Source organism: Brassica rapa, chromosome A09, assembly GCF_000309985.2.
Source record: "Brassica rapa cultivar Chiifu-401-42 chromosome A09, CAAS_Brap_v3.01, whole genome shotgun sequence".
Taxonomy (NCBI): domain Eukaryota; kingdom Viridiplantae; phylum Streptophyta; class Magnoliopsida; order Brassicales; family Brassicaceae; genus Brassica; species Brassica rapa.
In genome coordinates this window covers 4,291,521-4,311,443 of record NC_024803.2, presented here as the reverse complement: position 1 = coordinate 4,311,443, position 19,923 = coordinate 4,291,521, and the positions used below count along the sequence as shown (strand labels likewise).

Here is a 19,923-nt window from a genome sequence, read left to right as displayed (position 1 = left end):
CGTTCTTAAAAGATAGACTTTTTAGTATTTTCACGCATATTAAAAAAACACATTAAACTATCATAATAAATGTAACCAATAGTAATTCAGTAAAATCAATTAATTTTTTAAAAATTTACAATTTTTTCATAAAAAACATAAAAAATATCTTTCTGAAACAAACGTTTTTTCTAGAAAATCTATTATTAATAGGGAGTAACATTTATGGAAGCTGTAAAAGAACCATAAGAAACTAGCACGTAATGATTCTTGCTGCTCCTTGTGTGATAAAAGTTTCAATATACTACTTAATAAGGTAAGCAACCACAATGACTGAGCTTTAATTGTGTAACAAGGGTTTGATTTATAACTATCATTAAATTAAGGTACGTACGTATAAGTTTCTTACAAGCAAACATCATTAAGTATTTGAGTTTCCTAGTTCCCTTCTTGTCCGATATGTTGATGTTCTGTTTCCTCTTGAATCTCTGTGATCTCCAATCTTCCTGATCCATCGCCACCAGATTCAGAGAACTTAGTGACCTTCTGCAACTCGTCGCTCACACCTGACTGGTCATCACTAGCAGCAGCTACTACTTCCTGGTCTATCTTAGCTTGTGGCTTAGGACGGCGAATGGCCTCGGCTGCTTCTGGCATAACAACTGGAGGTGGTTGCGGAGGAACCCATGATCGCTGCTTCTGGATAGCTGCTGGTTCCGTTGTACTTGTTTCGTTTCGGATACCGATGGAACGTGCCGTTGTTGTCTCATAACCGAAATCAGCAGATCTAGGGTTCTTCTGTTGCCACCATGGACCTTTGGAACTCTCGTCTTGAGGCGGTTGACCATAGTCCCATGGCTGATAATAGTAAGAGATCATGTGTAATCAAATCAGACCAAGATTCATCACAAAGAGTGTTTGTTTTAGATCAAAATTAAGTTTGTACCTTAGCTTTAGGAGCGATGCGAGGATTTGGTAGCTGTTGGTTTGGATTGGGTGGCATGTCGTTAATCTCCTGTGTTTCAGTGAAAGTGAGATCATTATGTCACAGAGAACTATAAGGTGAGTCCAAAAATGGTGCAAAAAAAAAAAGAAACTGGTATTTATTTTACCCGAATGTTTGAAGGCTTCTCTCCTCTCTGGATCATAGACATTATCTGCAACATAACCAGTTTTCAACACAATGTTACGAAGGTTAGTAAAGATTCATTATAAACCGCATGAGTCTGCAGCGAACTTTATAGGTTTCAGAACATTACATCCATGTATGACTTTGGATGAGGGGGCTGAGAAGAATCAGCTGGTGGTGCAGGAGGAGAAGTAGACCGTGCTGCTATTATTAATTAGTTAGAGAGAACCAATCTAATAAAATGCTAAAGAACAAAATGCACACCGAGCCAGAGAGAGGGGGTAACCTGAACGCGTGTCATAATCAACGTTGCTGCCATTTGCATAGGGTCTCTGCATCACATATCAACGTGTTCTAAAATGTTACCAAAAGAGACTACATCAAGTTCAAGTGGAGATCATTCTTCTCTTTGGGGTGTTTTTGGTTTCAGATTCTCTTTCTATTCACTCATGCTCAATAAAAAAGTTGTTTTGGGTTTTATTTCTGTTTGTGGATCATTTACTCTATGCATCAAAGATTATTGCAAAACACTTCGACCAAACTCACCCTTTCTGCCGGAGTTTTGACCAAACCACTATAGACCTCTTGGTTAGCTGAATAAACTTTGGGGAGGTTGTTGGAGTTCCCTGAAAGTAAGAAGTAAAAACAGAGGATTACTCTTTAGATCAAGAAGCTTTGACAGTGGCTCTTAAGATCAACCAGAGGCAACTAGAACCTATATGGCTCTTGATAGGAATTAAGTTGTAACTTTTTCAAAATTAAGATATGAGTCTGGAGAATACAAAAAAGCTTGAACACTTACTTTCGAGATAACGGATATTATTGCTCAAGGACTTCATTTCTTGTACTTGGACGCCTAAGAGTTGCATCAACTCCTCAAAATTCTTCCTCTCTGACAGCAAGAAACAATGCACAAATTTGGTTTCAGTGGGAAAGGAAGAAACAAGAGTAGAAGTAGTTACAGAAAGAAAGAAAGAAGAACTAACATCTACCTTCACTCTTGGTTTTCATCATTTCCTGACTAACCCTGGCTACATCAGAAGCAGCCGCCGAAGCAGCTTTGGCTGCAGCTACTGCTTCTTCAGCTAAGCTAGGTTTTGCATCAGCTTTCTCCAGAGGATCATTTTCTTCTTCCGACATAATCTTACGGACCCACGATTTTAATCTTGGGATAAGAGATCTCTGAAACAAAAACGAATCTGACTTCAGTACGATCTTGATTTTGTACAAGGAAACTAATACTACAAACTTGCACTCCACATAGAGGAATCAGTAAATTTCAGAAAGGAAGAAACAGCTTTCCAACACCCTAATAATCCAGATAGAAATGTATTGGTGGTCTAATAAACAGCTTTCCAACACCCTAGTCAAAATGGAGAATGAAACAATGAATTACAAATGTGTTATGGCCTAACCATCTTATTCCTTACACAATCATCTTAACACTCTGCATATAAATGGACATAACAGAGGGGTTTGAGATCAACGGTACCTTGACAAAAACAGCAGTTCCGGCACCAGAAGCGGCTAATACTCCAACAGCAAGAACAGCATGGTACCAGCGAAAGCGAGAGCGCAAACTTGGAGGCGGAATCATAACAACGGGAGCAGGAGCATGCTGCACGGCTTGTATCTGCCCTTGCACCGCTTGCTGTCCATCTGTTCGTAACATAAGAATATCATAAACACACCTCCAATCAAGTCATCAAAGGAACATATATGTCTCAGCCTCAGGCTTATGTACCTTGACTGGTAACAGCTGTCTGCTCACTTGGTGATGGATCCTACATGATCAAGATATTTACAAAGGTAAAAAATAATAATTCCATATGATCAAAACAACAAGAAGCAGTAAAGAAGAGAGAGAGCTTTTACAGGGACACGGCGGAAAGCTTCGTCAATCTCTTCCTTGGTGAGACCTTTCCTCTCAAGAAACGATCTTCTATGAATCACAGGCGACCCTCTAACTCTCGGGTGAGAAAGGAACTTGATAGCGTTCTCAACCTGATCCTCCCGTATCGGTTCAGAGTTCTTAAACACAGACTCCAGCTTTGCAGTTTCGCTAACTTCATTCGTAGCCTCTGTAACAACAACACAAGAAAGGCTCAACCTTTTCTAGGGTTTAGACACTTTAGTAACTCGTTCAATTATAAATAGTTTTCGTGGGATCGAACCTGAAATCGAGGGGTTTTCATGGGTCTGCTGATGAGTTGCCATAGCAGCAGCAGCAGCTCACCGACCTTCAGCGAATCCAAATCACAAGTGACAAAGAAGAAGAGACGAGTGATGTGAGAAGCGATCTTCTCCTCTCCAGAGAAGAAGAACAATAAAACAAAAAGGCGATGATGATGATGATTAATCATCGAGGCGTTGCTCATATCGAGAGGCCTGAGACTTAATGGGCCTCAGATCAGATGGGCCTCGAAAACATTTCTTATATACTTTTAAGAATAACTAGATTTTTGATCCGCGCTTTTAAAGCGCGGTTTTTTTTTTTAATTGATAAATATTTAGTAAATGTCACATTTTTATATATTTGTGTTTTATTTTATAAAAGACTTAAATTTTTTTTTTATATTTATCGTATTTCATTTTAAATGACTATTTATGTTTAAAAAATTAAACTTTATTTCTTTAATGAATTAAGTTGGTATAACTCTGATAAATTAATTTTATTATCTGGTTAATATTTTAATAAAAAAATTATATACTTTTAATAAAGATTTATACTTTTCAATGAAAAACTCAATTTTTTAATGAATGCTTAAATTATATAAGAAAAGAAAAAAAATAATAATTAAGAATAGTTGAAAAAAAATTATTTGAACTTCGACTCAATGGCTCCAAAGAAAAAAAAATGTGAGAATTGGATCTGATTTTTTAATCGGTCCAAATGGCTCAAGAGAGATCTGATGTGGGCTGGATCCAAAAAAAATAGCCCAATATAAATGTGTTATTAATATTAGTTGATTGCACTTAATGAAACATGCAATGTTAGTAAAAAAAAAGAACATGCTAAGGTAAAAAAAAGGATCATGCTTTAATAGTATAGATGGTCGTTAATACAAAATTCGTAAATTAATAAAATAATGATTAAATCCTTTTTTAAATTAGTAACAATATTTGGTAACATATTCTAACAATAGTGAGGAAAACGTGGTTATTATAAAATTTATCCGATTTCTTAAAGACAGACTTTAACTTTGATAGATGAGAATGAAATAATAAAAGATGGACTGGATATATAACTATTTAAGCACTAATGTTTTGGCAGATTGAGAATGAATGTGTTATTTCATTAAGGTTAGTAGTATAATCTGCTCTCTCAATTGAATGAGAGTATTTACATCTTGTCGTTTGGGTCTAAAATGATATTATCATTGTACAAATCGATGAATAACGTAATCATTTACTCAATGAATGAACCATATAATAGTGTATTAGTGTCTTGTGTATAACATGTATTGTGTTCTACTTTATCGTGTAGAACATGTTTTGGTCTGTCAAATATAAAGTTGGTATATTAGTGGTTTATATGTGGCGAAATAAATATAGTTAGGTAAACATACGGTTATAATAGTTAGCTAAACATACGGTTATAATTTGTTATAATTTGTTATTGGGCTAATAGATGGTAAGACCAAATAAGTGTTACTTAAATGAAAGGGTGCAATAACCTTGTATAGGTAGATTTTTTTCAGAATGTTTCTCTTTTAATAGAATAGATTAATTGTTACGAATTAGCAGATTAACCCGTAATCAAGTAAAACTATATAATTGATCCGCTCTTCTTGGATCGCAGTAGCCCTGCGACTTTGCCCGAACCAAACCGAACCCGACATTTTCGGTTCGGTTATGTTTTCGAGATCGGTTGGTTTGTACGATTTTAAAAATAATTTGGTTTTCAGTTCGGTTCGGTTTTTTGATTTTTTTTTCGGAAAAACCGAAAATAACCGAAATTAACAGTAAATAACCGAAAATCCAAACCGAAAATAACTGAATTTAACCGAAAAATTCGATTTTTTTTAAAAATCTACACCAAAATTAACCGAAAATCATAAAAATCGATTATTTTTGAAAATTTAGGTGAAAACCAAAAATAACCGAAAACCGAACCGAACCGAAATATAATTCGGTTACTCTCGGAGATGGTTTTTAAAATTTCGGTTAACCGAAAACCAACGGTTCGGTTCGGTTTTGGAAAACCGAAATCGCAGGACTAGATCGCAGCATGCAATGAGCAAAACACTTTCCCAGCTACTGGTCTTAGAATTTGTTTTTATACCTATAATCAAAGATCAATACATAACTAAGTGATTGAAGATGACATGTGTGTGAATCACAAAACATAAACCTACCACTTTTTTATTTGAAACACAAACCTACCACCTTTACTTTGTCATTTTCTTATATAACTATGATGATGCTTTTTTTTTCAGTTAATATAAAGAGATTAGATGTTCTAAATAGGTCATCATAACACTATTTTTAGGATACTCTTTTTATAATGTAAATTTTAAAAATGGGATCATTTATAAATGTAACACCATTGAGAACGTGTCGTGTCGTTACCTTGATAGAGGTTGATGGATCTGAGCATAATAACGTCAAACGAAATCACAAAAGGAAAAAAATCTGAACGTGTAACCATTCAGATTGCATTCTTCTTCTTATCATCTTTCTTCCAAACTATACTTCTTCTTCTCTCATCATCGAGTTTAGAATATAAAAAAACAAGTGAGAAATATTCGATCTTTTTTAAAAAAAAGGACTGATGATGACGCTTACCTCACTCTCTCCAGCTGATTCCAAATCTCTTTCTTCCTTCTTGGATACCACCTCCCGGTTCAATCCAACCCCCAAACTCCCAGGTTTGGATTCCAAAAAAGCTTCAGTCTTTCATTAGTTTTCGTTAACTCAAATTCTCTGTAAAAATTTTCGATTTTAAACACTAGTTGTGAGATTTAGCTCTGAAAGTTTGACACTTTTGGGTTAAGTTAAGTTGTGGGAGGATGAAAGTTTACATCTTTGGGAGTTGTCACAGGTGGGTTTAGTTTGAGGAAGAGGAATCAACGGAGAGGTTTTGGAAAAGGAGTCAAGTGTTCAGTGCAGCAACCTCCTCCTCCAGCATGGCCTGGGAGAGCTGTTCCTGAGTTGCCTCGTCAATCTTGGGATGGGCCTAAACCCATCTCCATCGTTGGGTCTACTGGTTCCATTGGCACTCAGGTTCTTTGTTTTATTTATCATTTTAGCTCCATCGCTTGGATTAAGGCATTGTTTTGTAGTTATTGAGTATGACCAGACAGTAGATTATGTTTGAGATGACTAGGCATTTATATATTTTTCATGCCTCCAAGATATACTTCATTATGATGATACTGAATTAGTTGTTTTTTTGAATCATTCTCATGGATAAGAACTTACAGACTCTTGTTTTTTTTTGTTTATATGCAGACATTGGACATTGTGGCTGAGAATCCTGACAAATTTAGAGTTGTGGCTTTAGCTGCTGGTTCCAATGTTACTCTCCTTGCTGATCAGGTACATAAGCATCATGCATCCGTTTACAAGTAATCAACTCTCCCCAAGTCATCATTTAGACTTCCAGGAATCAGTTTTTATCTCTCAGTTTTGTAATTATCATAAGCAATATATTGTAAACTAGATGCTTAGCAAATGAGCTCGAGAAACATCTATCTTATAGCTCTGTGACACTCTTCTGAATGCAGGTAAAGAGATTTAAACCAGCATTGGTTGCAGTTAGAAACGAGTCATTACTCAATGAGCTCAAAGAGGCTTTAGCTGATTTGGACTATAAACCTGAGATTATCCCTGGAGAGCAAGGAGTAATTGAGGTTTGTGCACTCTTTAAAAGTTCTGATCATAGTTTGTTTTTTAGATCCTCATTGATTTTTTTTTTTTGCTTAAAATTCATCAACAGGTTGCTCGCCACCCAGACGCTGTAACTGTTGTTACCGGAATAGTAGGCTGCGCTGGACTAAAGGTATACATATATACTCCATTGTATTTTTACTAGAGCATATGAGTATGAATGTTAGAAGATGATTGTTTATTTTCATGCAGCCAACTGTTGCTGCAATTGAAGCTGGCAAAGACATTGCTCTTGCTAACAAAGAGACATTAATAGCAGGTGGTCCTTTTGTGCTTCCACTCGCCAACAAACATAATGTTAAGATCCTTCCAGCAGATTCAGAACATTCAGCTATATTCCAGGTATCAAAATATGATTCTGGTGATTGCCATACTATCTCAGGCGATAATATCAATGTTCAAGAAATCTTTAGGTGGCAATTAGGTGCTCTATAAGGGATTACTGATTTTTTTTAACACCTAGACCGATTTTTAGAACACTGGGCGAACTTTTCTTATTCTTTTATGTTGTTCTCTAGTGTATTCAAGGCTTGCCTGAAGGCGCTCTGCGCAAGATAATCTTGACTGCTTCTGGTGGAGCTTTCAGGTTTGTTCTCTTTGGATAAGATTTGTTTGTTAGTCATTCTCGTTTGGTAATGGAAGTTATTTACACTGGATGTTGGTTTATAGAGATTGGCCTGTTGAAAAACTCAAGGAAGTTAAAGTAGCAGATGCATTGAAGCATCCTAACTGGAACATGGGAAAGAAAATCACAGTGGACTCAGCTACGCTTTTCAACAAGGTTAAAATCATTTGCTTTCTCAAACTAATACTTGCCTTTGATCAAGGTGTAAGATGTGAGTTGCTTGAAACCAGGGTCTTGAGGTCATTGAAGCTCATTATTTGTTTGGGGCTGAGTATGACGATATAGAGATAGTCATTCATCCTCAGAGCATCATTCACTCCATGATTGAAACACAGGTCTTGCTTCTAGAAGAAACTGCATTTTCATCTTCTGGTTTCAGAAATAAAGAATCTATTAACATATATATGTAATTGTTTTGTTCCATAGGATTCATCTGTGCTTGCTCAATTAGGATGGCCTGATATGCGTTTACCGATTCTCTACACCATGTCTTGGCCTGATAGGGTTCCTTGTTCTGAAGTAACTTGGCCAAGACTTGACCTATGCAAGTAAGCTTACCACAATTTATAAACATTTCCTCAGTTTAATCAAGTGTTTAAGCTTGGTTTCAAGATTTTTAATCACCACCAAAAACAAAATCTCCAAACAATTTGTTGGTTTAAGATTTGTGACTTTTTTGGCAGACTTGGTTCCTTGACATTCAAGAAACCAGACAATGTAAAATACCCATCAATGGATCTTGCTTATGCTGCTGGACGAGCTGGTGGTACGATGACTGGAGTTCTCAGTGCAGCTAACGAGAAAGCCGTTGAAATGTTCATTGATGAGAAGTAAGTGTCATCTCAATTGTTGTTGAAAACGAATCACATTGTTTTTATTTACACATTCTTTTGTTTGCAGGATAAGCTACTTGGATATCTTCAAGGTAGTGGAGTTAACATGTGATAAACATAGAAACGAGTTGGTATCATCGCCGTCTCTTGAGGAGATTGTTCACTATGACTTGTGGGCGCGTGAGTACGCTGCTAATGTACAGCTTTCTTCTGGTGCAAGGCCAGTTCCTGCCTGATACATAGTTGTTGGAGGGATATTGATTAGTGGAAGTGATTAAGAAATGTTGTAAGAAGTTTAGTGCAGAATGTATTTACTTTAACACCATTTTGGCAAAGGATTATCTGTTCTAAGTTGTACTTAATATATAAGTGATCCAAACAAGCCAACCCGAAATTAAAAACCCAAATGGGACATTACTCTGTCGGTTTTATTTTAATTGTAATTTTTTTATTGGTTAAAAACACCCAATAACATTACGGATCTGACTGGTGACCATTCGGAAAACAAGAGGAACGGATTAAAAAGGAATGTTCGGGAATAAAATAGCAGGAATGAAAAGGAATGGTTGTTCCTTATCACTTTTAACAAGGAATACTTTTGTTCTTTAATTCTCTACAAAAAAAGGAATGAAAGGGAATGAGAGGGAATTATTATTCCTTGTGAATGATGATTTTTTTCAGAAACGTTAGGGAATGCATTATTCCTCGCTGTTTCCTGGTCACTATTCATACCCTACGTTTTCACGTAAAATTTTGAAAACAGTAATTCTGTCGAAAATATAATAAATATTAACTATTTTTGATAGGTGTAAAATTTTAACGTCAACTTATTTGAAACATTAAGTTGGATTATTGTTTTCATCAATAGTTATTTATTTTCTTTCTTATCATATTTTAATAATTTAAGAGGATAAACTTGGATTAAGAGAACTAATCAACGATCATTTCATCTTAGAGTAGGAATAAAGAGTGCATTGACCTACTCCCACCGCTAAAATCATTACGAATAATTTTAAGTTGCAAATCATATATGAAACATATCTTCGCATTGGATTAATAATTTGTTTGGTAAAATGCGATTTCGAACAACTTGCTTGTTATTTTGAAATGATGATGTTCTTTATGTAGGTATTATTATTAATAAGTATACTAGGATAACAACTGGGCGGTGTGTATGATAAAAAAAGCTTGCGAGTTATCATTAATCGTAATTTTCAAGTCATTCTTTTCAAAACGTGATTTGGTGTTATCAAGTATCAACTTATCTGAGGCTCTACTGCGTTTCCTAAAAGACACATGCACGAGTTGTAGGCTATACTTGAGATTGTATTTTGATTATATATGAAGCAATAAGAGTTGTTATAGTGAGAATCTAAGAGATGCTTAATATGTTGAATTAGTTAGGATGGTAAGATGTTTAGTTGATAATCATCCAAACCGTACAAATGTTACCAATGCTACAAGAACTACCAACAGTGAAAATGTGAAACCCACTGTAGTAAGCATTAAACATGTAAAGCGAAATGTATTATACAGTTTCAAAAATATTCCAAAATGTTAATTTCGTTGTGGACTCCACTGAACATGTTTTAAACCTAGCCAGTAGACACCAAAGATCAACTTCAATTATATAATGAATCGACGGCGACTACTATAGAATTGACCTAGTCTTTTCCGAATACACGTTTTGTATGCGGTTGAGATAACTCGAGTTACGCAATCAACAATATGAACACATAACTCCCTTTATAGAAACTTGAACAAGATCTCAAGGCAAACCAAACTTTCCTACAATATCCACCTAAAGTGTTTTCTAATCCAAATTAATAAATCGGTATCTATATTTATAAAAAAGCTACATTCGAATCCACACGTCAAAGGACCACACTCTTCTGTGTCTAAACAAAAGAAACATGAAACATTCATCCAAGTTCTGAATATACATGATACATGAAGTAGTCTGAATTATGTTTAACCAAAGTATGTGGTGATTTATTTGTAGGGCAAGAGATTGATTTCATTGTGTTTTGGATTTAAATTATGTTTAGTACGAAATGTTATTTTTAAATCAGAATTTCTAAAAATCGACTTTGAACTTAGTTATTTATATATGTGTTGGAATAAAATGTATAAAACCATAGTCTCCATTACAAGTTCACAACCATCAAACCACCAAAACTTTACCTAATCCAAACCGACACATCGAGGTTCATACTATAAAAAAATTCAAAACATGCCCTTTCTCGCCTAATTAACACTCGAGATTTTCTCAGAAACCAAAAGAAAAAGTTTGAGAGAGAAAATAAAAAGTCAAAAAGAAACCGAAGGCCACTTAAAAGTCCGCGTCTTCGATGTGGTTGTCTCTGTCACGAAAGAGCCACGTCACCTTTTAAAAAGGCCGTAAATGACGACTAAGCCCATTAAAATTTTTCAATATTCCCATCATATCCTTATTAAACGGCCCAAACGTCTGTCGTTTCGTCTCTTCGCTTTTCTCTCCGACCACCGAGGACGACGGTTCTTCTTCTTCTTCTTCTCTGTGATCAGAGTTGGTTTCACCGTTCCCTTCGCTGCTGCTTCTCGCGTAAAGAAGATTCCTGAGATTCCATCGTTTCGAGAGTCCTACGCTATTGCTTTTGATCTTGCTCTGCGACGAGAGTTCTTGGAGATCGTCGTCACCGCCTTTTGGTGTCCACACGCAGTAACTCTCCGGCGCAACGCCGGTGAGATCCTCCTCCGCCTCCGAGGAAGAATCCGACGTCGTGTCTCGCTCCTCGCTCATTAATTTCCTAAGCGCCGGTCTGTGACGTCGTGGAAGAGTACTCTTAGGCGGAGACACCGGAGCATTTCCAGTTCCACCACCGTACGGATTCAACGGACGGATCTTACCGTCGTAGAAAATCTCGTCGGCGGTAGCGATGGGGTGGGAACACCTGCGGCTTGGACAGTCGAAGGCGAACTCGAAGTCATTGTCGTCGTCGCGGTGGAAGTCGAATTGTTGCTCCTGGTCTCTGAGTTCCTGGACGACTCGGGCGGCGATTGCGGCGAGGTCTACGGCGGAAGAAAAGCTGTCGAAACTAGGAGAGTTGGGGGAGTAAGAGAGTAACCGGCTCGTCTGCATTTCGGACAGATGTTGGAGAGTCTTGTCTGAAAACGTTAGAGAAAAAAAAAGATTGTACGCTTCAAAAGTTGGGTCCCGTCGAGAGTGTATATATATACGGGAAAATTATTAGTATTTTTTAATTATTCTTGGAGAAAAAACAATTTTTTTTTTGTATGATTACATTAGAGCCAAAAATGTTATAAAGTTTAGTTAAATCAAAAACATCATTGATCTAACAAGGAGCGTAATAGCCACTAAACCAGGAATGCTTATATTTTAATGGCCAAATGATAAATCTTCCATTTTAATTCAAGTGGTATTAGTATTTAGAAAAGTATAACCCTGAATGAAAAATATGTTAGCAGTTATCTTCTTCCATGTCACTCACGAGGTGATGAACTTGTCTGTTCAATTATTTTCCTTTATGTAAGTAAGATTGATTATTCAAATGTTTATATGATGTCATTGAAATGACGTATGCAAACTTAGGCTAGAGAAGTCTGCTTAGGATTATAGTTACCAATTTATCATCCGTTGATTCCATATATAGTAATGAACAAAGTGAATTAATGGCCAACCAAAAAAAGAGGCGACAGGTCAAGGGAATAAATCTCCTTCAGTTCCTCAGCATTCTATCAATTTGGTTAACCATTGTAAATCTCCAAGCTCTACTTTGACAACCAATGATCTTCATCCCCAATGGATAATAGTTTAACTATCGTCATATCATCATCAATGGTGGCGCCCAGGACCAACACATCCAAGCTTATGTCCGGTTTGTACATCGCCTCACTTGCTTTTATGCCCACCGTATTCTCCATCTTCCTTCCCACAACATTAATGCTCAGTTTAATTAACCCTCCTACATATAGTGTCAAATAAACATAACCTCCAATGTATATCTACAGCACTCTAGTGGGACTGAAATTATCTTCCTCTCAAGTTCCTAGCGTATGTCTATATATATCCGAATTAATTTTACTTAATGGTGGAACACAGTACATTTGTTTCTATAATTTTCATGAACCAAATAGTTTTATGCGAAACAACAAGAAGAAAACTGATAACATGCAAAAGGGAGAGAAAAACAGAGAATTACATATGCTGAACGAACGTACTATATATATATAGTCATTTACATACATTCAAATCAAGTGTACACACGAATCAAATATCTTCACAAGATTCCCATCAATGTGTGTATATTTGTACATTATTACTACTATTATATATATATATATATATATATATATATATCATTTGATCGTATATGTTGCTTGACAATTAATCAAAATTTTAGATTATCCTTCATGTAACATACGATCGATTGCTGCAAAAAAGAAGAAATTGTATCATGTTAGTGGAAAACTATTATCACTAAAGACTAAGCATAATATATGCATACTTTTTTACAGTAAATTTAGAGAAAATAAAAGAGCTAGAAAGCTTACGAGAAGGCAGAGAATGACACAAGCAGCCGCACCTGGGACCAATGCGTACCAAAAATTCAAGTGATGGAACTTCGCTCCATCTATGAACATTAATGGTAAGCTCGCCGCTGTAATTTTTGTTTATTTATTAGTAAAATGAATTAGAGAACACAACTTAATTAAGACCGCGCGCTCTATTAAAACTTAAGAAAGTAGAAATCATTTATTTTTGGCAAAAAATAATGAGACAATATAGTTTACCAGGAGGATGGTTGGCTCGAGCAATGACCATAAAAGCTATGGAAGCGGCGAGTGCGACGCTCCTGGCAAGCCAGCCTGGTCCAAAGACGGAGAACGCTACCACTCCAATGGCAGCACAACCTATTTGAGCCAAAAACATGTTGTATTTCTGAAAAATGTAAAGAAAACAAGACATTCATCAATTAATTAGTTAAGTAATAATATAATAGAATGACATAACTACTACTAGCATTCAAAGTTGCTATTTAAAAATGATGTGATGCCATCTCTTTCCTATTTTACTATTTTAGCATGATGTGATGGCACACCTAGGTTGTGACTTGATACATGAAAGTAAATATTAGGTGGAAGTTGTTATCTTCAATAGTCAGAAAGAAAATATATTGGACCTCTTTAGTTTTTTTATTCCTTAGAAAAGTGAAAGCACGAGAACAGCATTTGAGGAAATTTTTTCAACTAGTTTGTCGATGTGATAGAACTACGTTCTACTTTCCACTATAGCGATTCCTCACTGATTTTGTTGATTGTACACGTTCAAACCCTAGTTAAAGCTTACTTTGGTGTTTACATTTTGGCAAAGAAGCGTTTGTGTTCAACCGCTTGTTATGTTTATATAGCTACCTATATATATATGTAAAAGGGGTTTAAAGATTACCCGAGCAGCAGGAGCAGATGGAGTGATGAAAAGAATGGCGGAGACGGCGCCAAGTGGTGCCACTGACATTGAAATTCCTTTTGGAGATAAAATGTGATCAATTCTTCCCAATATTGCCATTGCCGCAAACGCTCCTATTTACAAAGAAGATTAAAATTTAAGAGACGAATAACTTTTATAAAAAATATTGTAACTCCATTTTTCTTTTTATAGATACTTTTTTCTTTGTTATAGATACAGACACGGTAATTTCAGAAAATAACATTTTGTTGTATTTTTCATCAACCAATTGCTAATTTTCCTAGTAAATGGGCGGATTATATGTCTAGTAGAGACTTAATTAGTTGAATCATCTGTTTTTTTAATTGGAATTTCATTGAAAGTCAGACTTAGTTCAAACCAGAGATGGGTAAATATAATGCTAGCTGACACACACACACATAAGAATATGATTTCATACTTGTTGGAAGAAGTCAGCTATACATAACCTTTGAATAATAGGAATCTAGTGTCAGCATAGGTAAAGAAAAACACTAACTAGGATTCTCATGACACAAACATCAGTTTGACTATATATACACATATATCTATATATATATATATATATCTATTACGATTCAAGTATAAACTGTAATTAACAATCACATAATCTTTGGATATATTTATCTGAAAACACAATTATTTTCTGTCTTATACATATAATATTTTCCCCAACCAATTAAAATATATCTAAATTTCTTGCTTACGCTTATTTCTTCACGTTTGTCATGAAAAACCATACCCTAATTTCAAGGTAAATTCGACAAAATTGTCACACTCTAAAGACAGGTCATAAACGACCATTGGCCGTAGGAACTAGGAAGAGACACCATCTCTCTCTCTATATCCAATTTTTTTAATCTCTCCTCGTCTTTTTTTTTAATTTTATATTTTTTTTGTGTACCACATCTGACTTTTTAATTAGTTAATTAATTAACTTTGTTTGTTCTCAACTTTTATACCCTAATCGCCAGTTGTAGTTCTTCTGATTTACGAACAAAAACGCATTAGTGAAACTTATAATCTCAATATCATTTGACAAAACAAATGATAATCTTAATTAGTCATTAGCATATAAAAGTTCCTTAAATAATCCACATACCAGCTGCCGGCCAGATGACATCACTCAGCAATAGAGGCGTCGCCACCGCCGTCTTATCTGGCTTCCAAGACTCCCACGACGACGGAGCCGTCAAGTTTCCCGCTGAAGCCACCACCGTGGTTACTCGCTGCCGACGGCTCAAAAAAGCCGGATACCTCATTTGGCTCAAGGATTTAAACTCAAAGCATCTATTATAAGTAAAGAACCCAAGAAAATGCCTGCTCGAAACCGCAGCAACCATTGCCGCAGATCTCGAAGCCGTCGTTGAAGAGGCGTTCCGACGAAGATGTAAACCAGCCGGAGGAGGTGGTGGCCTTACCGGAACGGTAGACATGGTAAAAGGTAAGGTGTAGAACAAGATAAGACCGCTCAAAATCTAAAAGTATCACAAGAAAGGCTAAAATACTCTTCGTCTTTGCCCCCCTTCACCAATAAGAGAAGGACAAGCGATTAGCATCTCTTTTATATACGCACGCAGCACATATGTGCATATTATATAGATACTAGATTAGCAAATACTTACGTACCTAATCACAAATCTATCCGAGAGCGATGGAGATCGATTTTAATTTAGAAAATATGCTAACTATAATTATCACGAAGTACTCATCAGAACCAGCACTTAAATAAATTTATATAGCTAATTTTAAATCAATTTTTTTTTTTATGTTTGTTATATCGCTAAAATTTTAAGCTTGATCATGTGCATGCTAGTCGACTTTGTTTTTTTTTCTTTTTTGTCATAGTGCCTTTTAATTCCCTGTATATATATAGCAGTATTAATGAGTTCACCGCCATTTTTTTTTTCTTAAAATGAGTTCACCGTCATGGGCGTAAATTTTACTATTAATAATTGCAGAGTACAGTTTGCAATTAATTCATGCAAAAAAATATAGGTTTCTCTTAATATATAATGGGATTTTTGCAAAATTGACCTATAACTTAAAGTCAAACACAAAACTAACCTCCTTTTTTTTTTGAAAATTGGTTTTGCCCTATTCACCCCACAAGTTCATATAATTTACGAAAATGCCATCAATTTTTTTTTTATTTTTTTTTTCGAAAATGACATTTTTACTCTCTCACCCTCATCATCTTCAAGTAATTACAAGATTGCCATTGTCATCAATACCACAACCACCATGAACAAGCAATTTGAAGCTCTTAATGCTCCTAAAATCGATTTACCCTTCTTCTTTTTCCATTCTTGTGAACTAAACACAACATATCTCTCACTTTCTCTCCACAATGAGCTAAAAAACTCAAGATTTTGATTCTAAAATTTTTATGGTTCATAGAGTCATAGAAGCTAACGATTATGGGTGGGTGACTTCCGTTTGTGATTCTGTGTGCTTGGAGAAGCCTTATGTATGCTAAGGAACTTATCTCACTAATTTAAGGTATGACATCGAGTTTTTTTCCAGATCTGTTCGTCAGACGACTTACTTGGGAAGTCGTCTGGCTGTGGACGACTTACCTTTCAGTCGTCTGGCTGTAGACGACTTACCTGGAAGTCGTCTGGTCAACGCAGAGGTTATTTTTGCAATTGACTTTGAAATCTGTAACCTGAGACGACTGAAAGTTAAGTCGTCTACTATTGTTTGGTTTCAAAAAAAATTCCAAAGAACCGAGACGACTTACATTTCAGTCGTCATAGGTTAGTTTTGTATTTGACTGGATAATTTCAGAAGTTTGACTTCCCCAGACGACTTACATTTCAGTCGTCTGGCGAAAATTAAAATAATAATATTTTTTTTAAAGTAAACGACTTACAATTAAGTAGTCATAGGTTAGTTTTGCAATTGAAAAAAAAAACTTCAAGATTTAATTATACACAGACGACTTATAATTCAGTCGTCCACCAGACGACTTAATTGTAAGTCGTCCAGGATTTTTTTTTCCGAGATTCTGATCAAACCTCGTAAATCCTGGACGACTTACATTTCAGTCGTCTCGTGGACGACTGAATTATAAGTCGTCTGTATATAATTAAATCTTGAAGTTTTTTTTTTCAATTGCAAAACTAACCTATGACGACTTAACTGTAAGTCGTCTACTTTTAAAAAAATATTATTATTTTAATTTTCACTAGACGACTGAAATGTAAGTCGTCCAAAAAGTCAAACTTCTGAAATAATCCAGTCAAATGCAAAACTAACCTCTGACGACTGAAATGTAAGTCGTCTAGCTTTTTTGGAGTTTTTTTTTAACCAAACAATAGTAGACGACTTAACTTTCAGTCGTCCGAAATAACAGATTTCAAAGTCAATTGCAAAAATAACCTCTGCGTTGACCAGACGACATATATTTTAGTCGTCTAGACAACTTAGATTGAAGTCGTCCGCGTCTTCTCCACTAGTTTTTAAGTCTTCTACGTTAGTTTTTGAATAACTTGTATTTTTAAGAGTGATAAGTAACTTCAAGATATGTAAAACTCATATTTACAAAATATGTTCTCTCCCTTAGTTTTACTAAATTTGACTAAGTTTTTCAATGCAAACTTATAAAAAATATGATATGCTTTGACTAGTTACTATTGTTTGTTTCCATCTCTTACCAACATTCTTGTTTATTAAGATGAGAAAAAGGCCATTGGAGTTTATTATTGCATATGAGAGATCCAAAGATAAGAAAAAGACTACTGAAGTCTATTATTTCATTGATTTGTAAATGTGTAAACACATTGTTAGCACATTTAATACATCTTGGAAAATATTATTACTGATTTTACAAAAAATTCACAACTAAAAGAGTATACATGCAATTCATAAAACAGATCACAAACAAAACTATTATAGATCATTCATCTACAAAGACAAGCTTGGATTCCACTTGAGTAGACAAGACCAGACAACTTTTAAGAAGTCCAGACGACTTCTAAGAAGTCCAGACGACTTCCAGGAAGTTCAGACGACTTTGCCAGAAGACTTTTAGGAAGTTCAGACGACTTCCAGGCGACTTTACAGGAAGTCCAGACGACTTTTAGGAAGTCCAGACGACTTCCAGACGACTTCCAGATGACTTCCAGACGACTAACAAGTAAGTCGTCCCGGAAGTTTTCCAGATCTGAAAAACCTGCATATTAAATACAGATCTGAAAAACCTGCATATTCAAAAACGTTCAAATGGCTTAAAAACAGAAAAAATGAGTGGAAGATTAGATAAATCTACCTTCACAGAACACACAAAAATACATATCTAAAAATAATAGATCTACCTTTAAATTAGTGGAAGATGAGTACCAAATAATTAAAAACCTGCAAAAAAAAATAGATTAGTAACAAAGACATGAGACAAAATTGAAAAATTCATATAAAGTTTGGTGTTTTCAAGTCAAAGAGATTAGAGTGGGTTTGGAGAGTTTTAGTTTGGGAAAAAAGTAAGAACTTTATACAACAAGAAGTTACCAAATGAAGAAAAATCAGACATAAGAACTTACCAAAACGCTTAGAAAAATCCAGACGACTTCCTGGAAGTCCAGACGACTTCCTGGAAGTCCAGACGACTTCCTGGAAGTCCAGACGACTTCCTGGAAGTCCAGACGACTTCCTGGAAGTCCAGACGACTTCCTGGAAGTCCAGACGACTTCCAGGAAATCCAGACGACTTCCTGGAAGTCCAGACGACTTTGTCAGAAGACTTCCAAGAAGTCCAGACGACTTCCAGACGACTTCCAGACGACTAACAGGTAAGTCGTCCCAGAAGTCTTCCAGATCTGAAAAACCTGCACATCAAATCCAGATCTGAAAAACCTGCATATTCAAAAACGTTCAAATGACTTAAAAATAGAGAAAATGAGTGGAAGATTAGATAAATCTACATTTATAGAACACACAAAAATACATATCTAAAATTAATAGATCTACCTCTAAATTAGTGGAAGATGAACACCATTTGATTAAAAACCTGCAAAAGAGATAGATTAGTAAGAAACACATGAGACAAAACTGAAAAATTCATATAAAGTTTGGTGTTTTCAAGTCAAAGAGATTAGAGAGAGGTTGGAGAGTTTTAGAATGATGAACATTACATTTTTGTTGCAGCCATTTGAGAGGATGAGAGAGAATGTGTAAATTTTTCTTTATATAGGGAGACAAAAAATCCAATTAGATTAAATATTTTTGACTCAGACGACTTCCTGGACGACTTACATTTCAGTCGTCTGGTGAAGAAATTAAAACAGACGACTTACATGTAAGTCGTCCAGAAGAGTTTAATATTTTTAGCGGGAAATTAAATATTTTTAGCGGGAAACTAAAATAGAAGACTTTCCAGACGACTTACAAGTAAGTCGTCTGGACGACTGAAATATACGTCGTCCAGGTAAATTATTCAACAGACGACTGAAATATAAGTCATCCACACCCTAAACATAACCTCTAAACTTAATTATCTAATTAAACACTTCATAAAACCAAATCAAACTTGAAAAGTGTTTACTATACACAGAAATAAACACATATAGGTGAAAACTAATTTTTGAAAAAAACATTTTAGTTTTCCAAAATCTAACCCTAACAATACATACAATACTATAACATATGTTTGCCAAACTCCTAAACCAAAGTATTTCATGATTCACTACTTCCACTCATATATCTTCAAAACAAATCAATTTTATCATATCTTAATTTATATCAGTTAAAACTGTTTATAATTACTTGATTTTTATTTTTTACGCATCAAAATATTTTTTTACAAGATTTATAAATTATTTTTAAAATAAACTGGTACCAGACGACTTACACTTCAGTCGTCCAGACGACTTCCAACATCTCAGACGACTCAGACGATTTACTGGGGCTATATTCGTAAAAATGGCTTCTGTTTTTTTGTTTGGTCACTAGGTGCTGAGCTGTAATTTCACTAGGCTTTT

The 19,923-nt window shown here is 35.3% G+C and overlaps 4 protein-coding genes and 1 long non-coding RNA gene across 6 annotated transcripts; 1 reads left to right on the top strand and 4 right to left on the bottom strand.

Annotated features, from left to right (window-relative positions):
* Positions 1-262: 262 nt before the first annotated feature.
* On the bottom strand, positions 263-3,483 carry LOC103837428 (peroxisomal membrane protein PEX14). 2 transcript variants are annotated; one of them, XM_009113786.3, is made up of 12 exons: positions 3,283-3,483; positions 2,984-3,189; positions 2,853-2,892; positions 2,601-2,767; positions 2,101-2,290; positions 1,911-2,000; positions 1,655-1,734; positions 1,395-1,440; positions 1,239-1,312; positions 1,092-1,136; positions 926-994; positions 263-837 (listed from the first exon to the last, which is right to left on the bottom strand). In XM_009113786.3, exons 1-12 carry the CDS (start codon positions 3,323-3,325, stop codon positions 418-420), a joined length of 1,470 nt encoding a protein of 489 aa, XP_009112034.1. In that variant the 5' UTR covers positions 3,326-3,483; the 3' UTR covers positions 263-417. The 2 variants fall into 2 exon arrangements, with proteins under 2 accessions (XP_009112034.1, XP_009112035.1); XM_009113787.3 differs by having other exon boundaries at positions 1,239-1,309.
* Positions 3,484-5,696: 2,213 nt separating this feature from the next.
* LOC103837427 (1-deoxy-D-xylulose 5-phosphate reductoisomerase, chloroplastic) lies at positions 5,697-8,895 on the top strand. Its single transcript, XM_009113785.3, has 12 exons — positions 5,697-5,979; positions 6,153-6,334; positions 6,563-6,649; positions 6,838-6,963; positions 7,050-7,112; positions 7,193-7,342; positions 7,519-7,586; positions 7,670-7,781; positions 7,856-7,960; positions 8,052-8,173; positions 8,309-8,455; positions 8,526-8,895. The coding sequence occupies exons 1-12, from the start codon at positions 5,883-5,885 to the stop codon at positions 8,692-8,694; spliced, it is 1,428 nt and encodes a 475-aa protein (XP_009112033.1). The 5' UTR covers positions 5,697-5,882; the 3' UTR covers positions 8,695-8,895.
* LOC117128475 lies at positions 6,020-6,825 on the bottom strand. Its single transcript, XR_004451769.1, has 2 exons — positions 6,488-6,825; positions 6,020-6,360 (listed from the first exon to the last, which is right to left on the bottom strand). It is a non-coding gene; the product is annotated as an uncharacterized LOC117128475 (long non-coding RNA).
* Positions 8,896-10,542: 1,647 nt separating the features above from the next.
* LOC103837426 lies at positions 10,543-12,369 on the bottom strand. The gene has a single exon (XM_009113784.3). The coding sequence runs from the start codon at positions 11,577-11,579 to the stop codon at positions 10,848-10,850; it is 732 nt and encodes a 243-aa protein (XP_009112032.1). The 5' UTR covers positions 11,580-12,369; the 3' UTR covers positions 10,543-10,847.
* Positions 12,370-12,615: 246 nt separating this feature from the next.
* On the bottom strand, positions 12,616-15,808 carry LOC103837425. Its single transcript, XM_009113783.3, has 6 exons — positions 15,576-15,808; positions 15,049-15,471; positions 13,908-14,041; positions 13,253-13,400; positions 13,013-13,119; positions 12,616-12,891 (listed from the first exon to the last, which is right to left on the bottom strand). The coding sequence occupies exons 2-6, from the start codon at positions 15,380-15,382 to the stop codon at positions 12,850-12,852; spliced, it is 765 nt and encodes a 254-aa protein (XP_009112031.1). The 5' UTR covers positions 15,383-15,471; positions 15,576-15,808; the 3' UTR covers positions 12,616-12,849.
* Positions 15,809-19,923: the final 4,115 nt, after the last annotated feature.

Bases quoted from the DNA above. Each gene is read 5' to 3' on its own strand.
- LOC103837425 (XM_009113783.3), bottom strand. From the start codon at position 15,382: ATGTCTACCGTTCCGGTAAGGCCACCACCTCCTCCGGCTGGTTTACAT. The intron at 14,042-15,048 runs GTATGTGGATTA...CTTTGTAAATAG, and splicing joins TGTCATCTGGCCGGCAGCTG to GAGCGTTTGCGGCAATGGCA. The intron at 13,401-13,907 runs GTAATCTTTAAA...TACATTTTTCAG, and splicing joins CATCTGCTCCTGCTGCTCGG to AAATACAACATGTTTTTGGC.
- LOC103837428 (XM_009113786.3), bottom strand. From the start codon at position 3,325: ATGGCAACTCATCAGCAGACCCATGAAAACCCCTCGATTTCAG. The intron at 2,768-2,852 runs GTACATAAGCCT...TGTTACGAACAG, and splicing joins GACAGCTGTTACCAGTCAAG to ATGGACAGCAAGCGGTGCAA. The intron at 995-1,091 runs GTAAAATAAATA...ACTGAAACACAG, and splicing joins AGAAGCCTTCAAACATTCGG to GAGATTAACGACATGCCACC.
- LOC103837426 (XM_009113784.3), bottom strand. From the start codon at position 11,579: ATGCAGACGAGCCGGTTACTCTCTTACTCCCCCAACTCTCCTAGTTTC.
- LOC103837427 (XM_009113785.3), top strand. From the start codon at position 5,883: ATGATGACGCTTACCTCACTCTCTCCAGCTGATTCCAAATCTCTTTCT. The intron at 7,587-7,669 runs GTTTGTTCTCTT...GTTGGTTTATAG, and splicing joins GCTTCTGGTGGAGCTTTCAG to AGATTGGCCTGTTGAAAAAC. The intron at 8,174-8,308 runs GTAAGCTTACCA...CTTTTTTGGCAG, and splicing joins CCAAGACTTGACCTATGCAA to ACTTGGTTCCTTGACATTCA.